Raw genomic sequence first — 12,465 nt, forward strand, 5'->3', positions numbered from 1 at the left:
TCTTTCTTTAAAAATTAAAAACAAAGAGAAAATTAAAAAGAATAATTTGATGGATATACGAACTTAGCATCTCAAATTAATAAATGATAAGATTTGTTTCATATTTTATCTTGAGACTGTTTTCCAAATCCAGAAATTTCTTGACTGATAAAGCACTAATAATTACTTGAGATTATTATAGATCCTACTAGCTGTGTGACCCTTGGGTAAATTAACTTAAACTTTTTGATCCTCAGTTTTCTCATCTGAAAAGTAGAGATGACAATACCAATCTGTGTTGGATTATGTTCCATCTGCCCCTCAGTATCCATGCTCTACCTAGCTTTTTGCCCAGGGAGGTTTACTTGCCTGCCTTTCAGTTTCTAGTTGGGTTAGGTCAATAGGAGGTACTAGCAGGAGATCAGAGTATAAAAGGAAAGGGAAGCTATTCCTTAGTTTCTTCCTTACCAGTTCACCAAGGGTTGGCTATATCTCTCTAATAGAAGCGATCCTCTTCATATACCACCTTCTCCTAGGCCTTTAGGCCTAAGGGTAGTAATGGCTTCCTTTAGCCCTAGAGTGTACTATCCATTGTTGACTCCCATAAACTCTGCCCATATCTTCATAAATAGTTCCCTTATTAAACTCTTTTCAAACAACCCAGTTTGAAAGTGTCATCTGTTTCCAGCCAGAACTCTGACTCATATGCAGGCTCAAGGGATTGTTTTGAGGATCACATGAGATGATAAATGTAAAGTGCTTTGCATAGTGCCTAGTACATTACAGATATTCAGTAAGTGTTGACTACTATTGTCATTATGAATATTGCTGTTATTATTATTCTATTTGAGGTTCCATGCTCATCTCATCTATACCATCTAAATATGTTCGGGAGACTGCTAAATTCAGAATTCTGGTGATCTTTTTACTAATTCTCACAGTGCTTCAAAAATATGTTCAAGTGTAAAATGTGTTTATTGCTAATCAATCTCAATACTTAAAAAGAGTAAGAGGACCTTAAAAGTGAGTGAAAAACCCATATAATAGATTGGATTTCCTGAACTGTAGTTTCTTCTGTAAACATGCTTCAGAATTCGTTTCCTGTAAATCGACCTCCTGTCATCAAATCTAGCAAAGTATAAATGTCCATAAAGTTAAACAAATTGTTGGGTCTTGGGTCATGAAAAGAATGGACTGAAAGGTAAATTCAGTGGCATAAAAACCCTTCGTTCATGTGGAAACACATCTTCATCAATGCCTTATTTATCCATCATGACATAGGCAAGCATCACCATTTGACAAATTATCTCAACAAATCCTATTAAAGGTCTACTTAACATTTCACCTTACCTCATCCTTTATATCTTCCTGTTGCTGGGCCGTGAAGATCTCCATTGCAGCCATGAGTCTCATCATTAACTCATCCACTGTTGTGTTACCTAGCAACACATGGAGATAGCCAAACTTCACATTAAAGTCATTATAAAATGGAAAGTCATTCTAGAATTAATCAGTAAGGAATAACTACAGTCTAAAAAAATTACAGACTGGCATGCTAATAAAAACTTTCATGTTTTCACTGAAAAGTTTCATATTTTCAGAAAGAGAACAAAGCAGTATACTGGCAATTGAAATTTCAGAATGCTTAGATTTGAGGGAACAGTCTCTTACTTAATAAGAAGGACTTTCAGCACTGCAAGAAGAATATCCAAGTCATGAGGATCAAAGTATCTTTCAAGTTAGGAAAACATATCTACTTAATAACGCTAGCAACAACTACCATTTGTTTATATGCCAAACAAATTACATTAAGTGATTAGGTTTATAGATATAAAATCTCATTTAATCTGTACAACAATTCTATGAAGGTGTTATTATGATTTTGATTGTAACAAGAAGGAAAATGAGGCTTAGAGAGCTCAAGTAACCTGACTAACCAACGTCAAGTTGGTTAAGTTATAGGGCCAGGATTTGAAACCATATGAGTCTGACTCAGAAGCCTGTCTCCTTTGCCATCTTAGCATACTGTTTACTTAGAATGATCTCCTATCACTAAAAATTCTTTGGTGAAACAAGCAGTAATTCAATTTCTGAAAAAAAAAAAAAAAAAATTTTTTTTTCCCAACTGATATTTTTCCCTTTCAGCTGCTTTCAAATGACTATGCTATAATCTTTATGGAGAAGGTATTGTAATATTTGATTTTCTTGAATGTTATTTTATTCCCTGTCCAAGTTTGTAACAAACATATAGCAAATATATGCCATTTCTTGCATGCATTAAGTTCTGTTATTTGCTTTGGATGCATCTACAAGAGAGAAGGAAACTCATGAAGATACATAAAGATACAGCAATTTTTCTCTTCTTTCAAACCTACAGGCAAAAGAGCCTGTCTTCTCCAGGGCCTGAGAAGGTGTCTTCTTGTCCCATTAATGGAATGGCCACCAACGAGACAACAAATAGTAAGCATCCTTGCTTGTATTCTTCCAGAGTAGGGTTTGACTAACATAATCTTTCAATGGTCCTTTCCCAGTTTCCCTTATGACCACTGGCAACATGCAGTTAGGGAGCAGCTGCGGTCCTTAGCCAAAGAAATAATCTAATTTGCTCACATCAGCACTACTCTCTCAATAAATGAGCTAGAGAACAAGTATTATCTTGGTGTGATATCATGTTACCAAGAAAGCAGAACTGGTTTTGTAGTCAGAGTTCTAACCCTAGTTCTGCTACTTATAACTACATGATCTGGTACCTAGAAATTGCCTAGCACATGATAAGGGCTTAATAAATATTCACTTAGTAAACAAATGAATAAGAGAAGAGGGAGTGACTCTAGCTCTCTAACGATCAATTTCCTTATCTGCAAAATGAAGATAACACTACCTCTGTAGGGTTCTTAGAAGGATCAGAGATAATGTAAAGTGCCTGGTACACAGCACACACACAATCACTGACAGTTATTATTAACAGGTATAACAAATGGCAAAAAGTTTAATAAGAGAACCTTCAACGTAGATTTTGTTACCAGGCAAATCTTTGGGTTTCCATTTCTTATTTGTAAACTGTAGTGACTAACAACGAGTATGGGCCATGAATACTTTGTGGAGGGTACTAGAATCATCAATGGGGAAATAGTATAATTTTACAGGTACTACACACTGGTCATTAATTTTCAGGCTTAAAGTCACTGCTTATCAACTATGCTTCAGCCCTAACTATACAGGCTCATTGCCAAACTGTACTTGAAGGTATTTTATACCTAAGCCCTTAATGATCCAAGATGGAGAAAGGTTCCAGTTAATGCAGTTCAGGGAAAATTTATTTTTTATAGCCTATTGCAACAGAACCTCTTTATACTCTTAAAAACTATTGAGATCCCTGAAGAATTTTTATGTGGGTTATGATTACCGACATTTACTGTGTTAGAAATTAAAACTGAAATTTCTAAAACATATTTATCAATTCATTTAAAAGTAACAATAATAAACCCATAATTTGGGGCTTCCCTGGTGGTGCAGTGGTTGAGAATCTGCCTGCTAATGCAGGGGACACGGGTTTGAGCCCTGGTCTGGGAGGATCCCATATGCCACAGAGTGGCTAGGCCTGTGAGCCACAACTACTGAGCCTGCGCATCTGGAGCCTGTGCTCTGCAACAAGAGAGGCCACGATAGTGAGAGGCCTGCGCACCGCGATGAAGAGTGGCCCCCACTTGCCACAACTAGAGAAAGCCCTCGCACAGAAACGAAGACCCAACACAGCAAAAATAAATAAATAAATTACTAACATCAAAAAAAAAATCAAAAAAACCCAACATCAAAAAAAACACATCAAACAAAAAAAACACATCAACATCAAAAAAAACCCCATAATTTGTTAATATAAATATCACATTTATGAAAAATAACTATATGTTCCAAAAGAAAAAGTTCAGTGAGAAGAATGTAATTTCTTTTAACATTTTTGCAAATTTCTTTAATGTCTGGTTTAATAAAATGCAACTGGATTCTCATATCTATATTTACATTAAACCAGCTATAATGTGTTGTCTTGGTTGAAATTTATGAAGCAATTATGGCCTCAAACAGATATGTAGTTGGAAAAAGGAGGAGTATTTTAATAGATAATTGTAGATATTTTTCTTTAATACACCCAAACTGACAAGTGGAATTTTTTTCAAGGTTAGGTATGGGAGGAATTTGAAACCGTTATCAATGAACTTATTGTACTTTGTTATATTAAAATCCACTGGTCTATTTTGCCCTTTGAATGGATCTTTTACTCATGCATGAGTTTATAACATTATGCATTGGTCATTTGGAAAATGTTGGTTCACGGAGTCATGCATTTCTTCTGAATGTTGACACGTCTTATTTTATGATATCAAAAAAATCACATTTATTATCATCACCATTGACATCACCAGAAAAGTATTTAAACTGTCAATCTTAAATGGAGGATATAACTTTTTGCTTAAAAACTCAAATTTTATCATTGGCAACAAATGTTGTCAGTTCTTTTTCTTGAAGTAACAGACTTACTTTGTTCATCCTGGAGAAATGTCTGCCCATTGCATCACACAAACTATAAAGACGGTTAAAAATTAATAAAATAATAATTTTAAAAAATGCACATACATGGAGGTGAAAAATATGACTACCAGTACAGTTCTGTGTCATGGCCTTGATTTGTGCTAAGATGCCAGCAGTTTTACACAGCACTGATTTTGTGCCACTTAGTACAAATGTCAATACAGTAAAAAAGAAAGCAAAAAAAGAGTCTATCAAAAATAGACCTTGTAGATTCCCTGAAAGGATCTAGGGGACCTCTAAGGCCCATGGACCATGCTTTGAGAACCACTATTGACTGTAATATTGCTGGAAATATTACAGTAAACAGGAATGAAATATTAATTAATATGAAATTAATTAATATGATTAATTAATATGAAAACAGGAATGAAATATTATCTTCATTATCTATTTACTCTATGCATTTTGTTCCCGCAGCAGGTCTTCTTTAACACTGTTTGTGAAAGTGAATGCTCTAGCTATAGAGAAAACATAAAATACCAGAGGTTTTGTTTTGAGTTTTAAAGGCACTTGAATTTATACCCCTTCCTCCATTACATTACCTGCTACAGAACTTGTGACTTAAATAGGGGCAGAAATTAAGTATCTCAGACACAAGCTTTAGCTTGGAGCATCTGAAACATCCTTTTCCCTGTGGCATAGAAAAGATACTGTTTTCAATGCAAGCTTTGCCATGTATAAAGGAATTTTTTATACTAATACTTAGGATACATTAGTAACATAAAAAACATCACTCATTTTTTTGGTAAAGAATGTGTGCACTGTGATTAAATTGACAGGCATCCTATAGCTTCACACCTCAGGGTTGCATTCTAGACGTGGATTCACACAAATGAGGTGAAACGACTGCCACTGTGAACTATTCAATTCACAATATCCAGTCACTGGTTTTTCCAGATAACTAAAGATAAGGATTTCCTTCAACCAATCAACATTACAGCAAGAAATATATGTGTGTGTGTGTGTGTGTGTGTGTGTGTGTGTGTGTGTGTGTATGAATGAAATATCATATTTAATGACTGATTATGGCTTAATTTCTAGTTTAGAAAATTTAGCAATTCTGAATATTTAACATGATTATCCTATGTCCCAAGGGCTGTGCAGTTTTATTAAGATGTTTATGTTGGATTTTCTTGAAGCATATTTCATAGCACCTATACTATTTTTTTTTTTTTTTTGAGGTACGCGGGCCTCTCACTGTCGCGGCCTCTCCCATTGCGGAGCACAGGCTCCGGACGCGCAGGTCCAGCGGCCACGGCCCACGGGCCCAGCCGCTCCGCGGCACGCGGGATCCTCCCAGACCGGGGCAGGAACGCACGCCCCCTGCATCGGCGGGCGGACTCCCAACCACTACACCACCAGGGAAGCCCGCACCTATACTTTTTGAAGATATTCTTTTTCCGGGTGTTCTATATTTTAAAATGCAAAGATATTCACCAATACAGAGAATTACTTTCAGCTTTGATGGTAAATATTACAAGGTTATCACATACATAAGGAGACACTCTACTTCCCTTGTGATATGTACTTTACCTTGTATCACATTTAACACTTCATTAGATGATCGCTTTCCCATAATAATCAGAAAAAGTGGAAACTGATCTGTTTTTTGAGTCCGAATGGTTTGTGCAACAACGCTGCCAAAGTGTCTATTGCACATCGTCAGAAATCTAAAATGAGACAAAATCCAAAGTTAGTTTCATTTCAGAGTTTAATAAATTTATCACTACACTAAGAAAAAAGTCATTGTGTTTTATTAGCTATATTAAAATTAGACAGTCTGATATCAATATGTAAAATATTACTGTATTTAAGTTTTCAACTACATCATAAATGGTATAGAAATGATTATCCTACAGAAAAGCAGGCCACACACCCTATATTACCCTAAACTATGAGAAAAACAAACAAAATGAATTTTAAGAGGAAAAATTTCTTAAAGGGGACAAGTATCGGGTGGTAAAAGTTAAATTAACCGGCATCATCCTAGTCTAAACAGGATCTAGCAACATTTTCACAAGTCCTTAGAATCAAGAATTGTACTTGAGAATTGTGTTTTCTCCAGTAGTAGGAGGTCTTCTAGTTTCATACTTGGTATGGGATAAAAATAATAATTCTAAGCTTTTGACCAAAAAAAGCTCAGAGATATTAGCATACTGAAGTCTAGCATTAGTATTCTTAACACGATCTGGAATAAATGAAAAAACTGATAAAGCTTTTCTCTTCTATTAGAGGACTGTTTGAAATTAGCATTTCTTTCAAGAGAAAAGGGTAGCTTATGATATGTTTTCAGATCTGATGGTAAAAAGTAAATGTCATAATAATAATGAATTATGAAAGACCAAATGCAAATATAGAATGCTTTAATAAGATCCAATTTAATAAAGTCTGTAAAAATAATGGACTTTTAATAACACAGGTCACAAAAGGCAAAACAGTGGAAATTCTGGGGACTAGCCACTGGTACTGGCTTATTAATTCTTAATTATGTTCATGAAAGGCAACTTAAATCGTGTGTTTTCTTATGCCTTATGATAATATTTTAGGTAACAACTCCTCTGAAATGTATGTTCTAGCTGATGAGCAAAGTCTTGTCATCACATGCATTAGAAGGTAAATCTATTTGAAAAGACAAACGGCATTAAAATGTCATGTGCTCAGATTCATTTGATATCCATATTCAAAACAGAATCAAACCTCTTAATTTTTAAAGCCAGTATATTTCTTGTCCATAGAAATTCATCCCAGAAGTTTAGGCTGAATCCTCCACAAAACCTGTGCGGTGACTACACACAGGGCCACTAGAACTGTTGGCAAGAGTGTCAAGACAAGTTAGCACCACTGCAATAAGTTCATTGGGAGGCAGGTTCATATACACATTTACAGCAGCAATAACCGGACCCCATGGCAATCTGAAATGACAAGGCCTTTAAAAAACCAATTGTTGGCCATGAAATATCAGTGCCCCCATGAAAATTCAGATCTTCACATTCCACAACTATTATGGGATAAAAGGTGCTCAAGCAGCCTAAGTCTCCATACCAAATTTCACACCCATATAGCTTTAATTCATCAATGGAGATGTGTAGATCAGGAGACTAGAAAGTTAGGATCTCATTTTTCTTTCTGCTTCTTACTAAAATATTTGAAGTCAGTCTTGACCCTGATCTGATCATTGGCAACCTCTAAAATTAAAGATGTCAAAAAACAGTTGGAATGCCATTTCCTACAAAAGGGAGAAAATAAGTCCTTGTTGCTTTCACATCAATGGATTAAGTGGATATCACACAGTAGATGGCCATCACAGCACTAGCCTCACAAGTGATATTAAATACTAGCCAAAGAGGAGACCCCCAAAAAAGGAAGGCAGGAAGGAAGGAAGAAAAGAAGGGAGGCAAGCAGGCAGGTTGGCTTAGTGGTTTTAAGAATTTGATTTCAAGACAATTTTGTCTGGCAACTGTGTACATCCCAAATCCTCTTTCTGTGAAAATGAGCTAGAAGAGAAAATAATTATGAAAATGTAGGTATCTTATTTGGTTTAAATTAATATATAACATAAATTTCAAAACTACACGAAACATATTCAAGGGAGGTACAGCTTTCAACATCACATTAACCATTAAGCCATTCAATTACTATAAAAAACACAGTGATCAGTTTTCTACCAGGTATTAGCAAATCATTCTAATATTTTAGAAGCAGTTGAGAAATATAAAGGGATCACACAGCTGGCTGATGTTTTCTAGTGGCCTTAACTAACAATCTGTTCTAATCGAAGAGAGGCTTTGTTAAAAGTTTAATTAATTTGATTAATCTCCTATGATCATGTTTACTTTGAGATTTTCAAATTGCAATCATCGACAGCCTGTAGGGCCAATGGACAGCCCCAAATTAAAAAATTCCTACTTGTCAGTTCCTTCCATTATAATTTACAAGAACTTCACAACACAAATATCAAATCTTTCTCATGGCTGGGAGGTTCTGCTTCATCCTCTCAAGATCATTCACAACACAAAGTTACCATTCGCAGCACACTACCAGCAGCAAAAATCCAGTTCAAAACATTAGAGCAAAATCAAACATGGGAAAAACAAGTTGTTTTAAGAGAACAAATGTGGTTCTCATATTTGTGGTATTTCTTCCTTGTGAAGATATAAAAGTGTGCCAGTGCATCTAGTGGCAGCATCAAACTTGTCAATCGAACTGCATATGGTGTTCATCAGAGTCAGGTGTCATGAAGGGAGAAATGATTTCCACAGCAATTGCATTCCTGCAACTCACTGGTCCCTGGAGGGGTGGGTGGGTAGGTCGTGGTGGAGGTGGTGGGGAGTGGGAGCGGGAAGCCTCACACTCTGGCCTTGGTAAAGAAACAAGATATAGGGAATTCCCTGGAGGTACAATGGTTAGGACGCTGTGTTGCCACCGAAGGGGGTGTGGGTTCAATCCCTGGTAGGGGAGCTAAGACTGCATGCCGTGCGGCATGCCCAAAAGGAAAGAAAAGAAAAAACATAATTAGTAGCTTATATTCACCAATTCTTGCTATTAGAAGGCTAAAATTGGAAAGATAAGATAAAGTGGTTTTAATCTAAAGTTTGGGGAGAAAAATAAACAGAACATCTGATGGCTAGCATATATTAATCATTAGTAAAATTTTCAGTCTCTGAAGCAGAGATCATTTCTATCTTGCTAATGGAAACCAGGATTACTAATAAATCAGATATACGAAAAAGTAATCTCATTTTAATTCAAAACAGGATATAGTTTAGTTCTTTCAATCAAACTCATAATTACATAAGTCATTGACTTTTACTAAACTGTACTTCAACATAAAATACATACTAAAAGAAACACAGCAAGGGGCTTCCCTGGTGGCGCAGCGGTTGAGCCCTGGCCTGGGAGGATCCCACATGCCGCGGAGCAACTAGGCCCGTGAGCCACAACTACTGAGCCTGCGCGTCTGGAGCCTGTGCTCCGCAACAAGAGAGGCCATGATGGTGAGAGGCCCGCGCACCGCGATGAAGAGTGGCCCCCCGCTTGCCACAACTAGAGAAAGCCCTCACATAGAAACGAAGACGCAACACAACAAAAATAAATAAATTAAATAAATTAAATAATAAACTCCTACCTCCAACATCTTCTTTAAAAAAAAAAAAAGAAACACAGCAATTTAGGGGGAGGGTGATGAAATTCCACAAACACTTACTGCCTACCTACTGTATACCAGGTAATGTAAAGAGGCACGTTTGATAAAAAATGGAGGCTACAAAACTGCTAAGTCTCTGTGTGAGGCTTCCTGATTATGCATTTCAATGTGACTTCCATAAGTTTAAAGGAGCCTCATATATAAACTGGAAATAACACATCTTTAAAATACTTATATTCTTGTAAGTTACAGAAAGTACTCAGAATTGTGCTTAGAATATGGTAGGCCCTTAAAATTGGTAGCTATTTAATCATTATTAAATGCATCATGATATTTAACATTTTTATCATAATTATTTTCAGGATTAAAATGGTAACTTATACCTATGGGCCAACACTGAAAGATTTTTTGCATAGTAAGACATAGCATGAAAGAATTGTTGACTAGACAAATACAGTCATTGGTTTTATTTTCATTCAGAGAATGAAAGGGTAGGTATTGATATTTGAGAAATAAGTAAGTACAATTATAAATGCTGCAATCTATGTTTAGTAATGTTAACTAATTTAAAACCAAGAATCAGTATCACAATTCCTGGCTGCTTACCCTTGAATCATTAAACACATTAAATGTCTTTCTGATAATGTGTGAACCATTTGTCCAAAATGAAAGGTCATTGAGCAGAAGAAATTCACATTCAACAGTACTATAGGACTTTTCCAATATGGGTCGCCAAGTGTTTTTTGGTTGTTGTTGTTTGTTTTTTATACTACTTCTTTTGAAGTCACTTTGATCTAAGGAGGCTCTTCTCTTTAAAGCAAACCAAGCTTGCAGTTTTTGCTATAGTAATAAGCCTCATTACTTATACATATTCATTCATGTGTTCAGGGTTGGTTAAAAAACATTTATGTACAACAGTAGAATAACCAGAACACAAAATAGAGAAAGGACCTTAGAGATCATACCTATCTAGCCAACACACAATTCTCCTTTCTTCTTCTTTTCCTTTTAATAGGGAAGTTAAAGCCAAGGTCCTTTAACGTGTGAAGTAAGACTTATCAAGGTGCTAGCATTGTCAAGCATACCAAAACCAGCCAAAGACTTTTGTCTCCTTCCACAACATCATTTCCACAAGACTGCAGGCCTATCCATTGTTCAGCTCATTCCCTGAGATGATCTTCAGCACCACTGGCATATGTGCCTTTGTCCTTTAAGGGTGGCTTTGATTTTTTGAAATAGTCCTAAGTCTTTGGTTCAAAATGAGTTAGGTAAACAAGCTGGAAGACACTGACTATAAAGGCAGTGATTTGCAAGCTTTAATGGCCTAGGAATCACCTATGAAGTTTATTCAAAAGGCAAGTTCCTCAGCCCCATCCCCGAGAGATTCTGATTCAACAGATGTGGGGTAAGGCCCAGGAAACTGCCTTTTTAATAAGCTCCCAACCCCATCCAAGGTGATTCTGATATAAGTGGTTAATGGAACACACTTTGAGAAATACCGCTTTTAGGACGCAGGACTGCTTTCCTTGAAAGGCTTTAAGCTCTCTCTGAAGGTAGCTTTTAAAGAAGTTGTCCCCTAAAAGTTTTGGGCAATGGCATATTCACTGGACCAAGTGTCTAGTCTCCTGAGGTGATGACCACATTGAAGATGATAATTCTCACTTGCTTCATTTGTATAGGTGAGCTGCAATTCGATGTGACACAAAATTACAGTCTGTGAGCTCCAGGTGATGGAGGAAAAACAAGGCCGGGTGGGGGGTGGTTTGCAATATTAAATAGAGAAGTCAGGTCTCACTGAGAAGTTGATATTTGATCAAGGATTCAAAAGAGGTGAAGGAGGAAGCGGAACACATATCTCTAGGAAGAGAATTCCAGGCAGAGAGAACAGCAGAAACAAAGACCTTAAAGTTGGAGAGTATCTAGCATATTTGAAAGGTGACAAGAAGGTTAGTATAGCTGAAGCAGAGTAAAGCATAAAAGACACAATTGATAATTTCGACTATTTTCACATGGTAACAAACACCATAACTCGGCCAAAAGATAAATTCTGAATTTCGAACTACAGAAAAAGGTCTAATTTCCTTAATATATAAAGAACTCTTAACAAACAATTAGGAAAAGATCCACAAATAATATATAAAGACAGCTTCAAGAAATGGAAACAGTAATGGCTCATAAACATGTGAAAAAATACTCAAAATAGCTCATAATGAGTAAGTCCTAATTAAAGGTACACTAAGAAACCATTTTTCATCTGTCAGATTAGTAAAGACAAAAAAATTTTGGTAACACCTTGCATTGGCAAGGTTACAGGGAAATAGGCACTACTGTACACTGTTAGTAGGAGTGAAATTGGTACCAACTCCTTTGTGGGCAATTTGCCAGTGTCTATTAAAATTAAATATGCACAAACTCTTAATCTAGCACTCCTACAACTGGGAATTTAATCTACAGATGTAGTTTCAGATGGAAACATATGTGCCTAGTTATTTACTGTAAGCTTGTAATAGCAGAATATTGGGCATAACCCAAATGTCAACCACTAGGATCTAGTTAAATAAATTATAGTACCTTATAGAATTCAAAGGAATACTATGTAGCCATAAAATAGAAAGGGTTCTTTATGAACTGATATGAACTATCTTTTAAGATATAATGTTAGTGGGAAAAGCAGGGTGTTAAATAGTGTTTACCATTTGTGTAAAACTGGGGAAAAATAATTATATATTTGTTTGCTTACATATAAAATAATCTCT

General features: G+C 36.0%; 1 protein-coding gene across 1 annotated transcript in view; it reads right to left on the minus strand.

Annotated features, from left to right (window-relative positions):
- Positions 1-12,465, minus strand: part of FAF1 (Fas associated factor 1) — a 492,565-nt gene that overhangs the window by 85,334 nt on the left and 394,766 nt on the right. The window contains exons 14-15 of the mRNA XM_032640813.1: positions 6,100-6,236; positions 1,330-1,418 (exon numbers count right to left, since the gene is read on the minus strand). Coding sequence (XP_032496704.1) covers positions 1,330-1,418; positions 6,100-6,236 — 226 coding nt within the window. The remainder of the gene's footprint in view (positions 1-1,329; positions 1,419-6,099; positions 6,237-12,465) is intronic.

This window comes from Phocoena sinus, chromosome 1, assembly GCF_008692025.1.
Source record: "Phocoena sinus isolate mPhoSin1 chromosome 1, mPhoSin1.pri, whole genome shotgun sequence".
NCBI lineage: Eukaryota > Metazoa > Chordata > Mammalia > Artiodactyla > Phocoenidae > Phocoena > Phocoena sinus.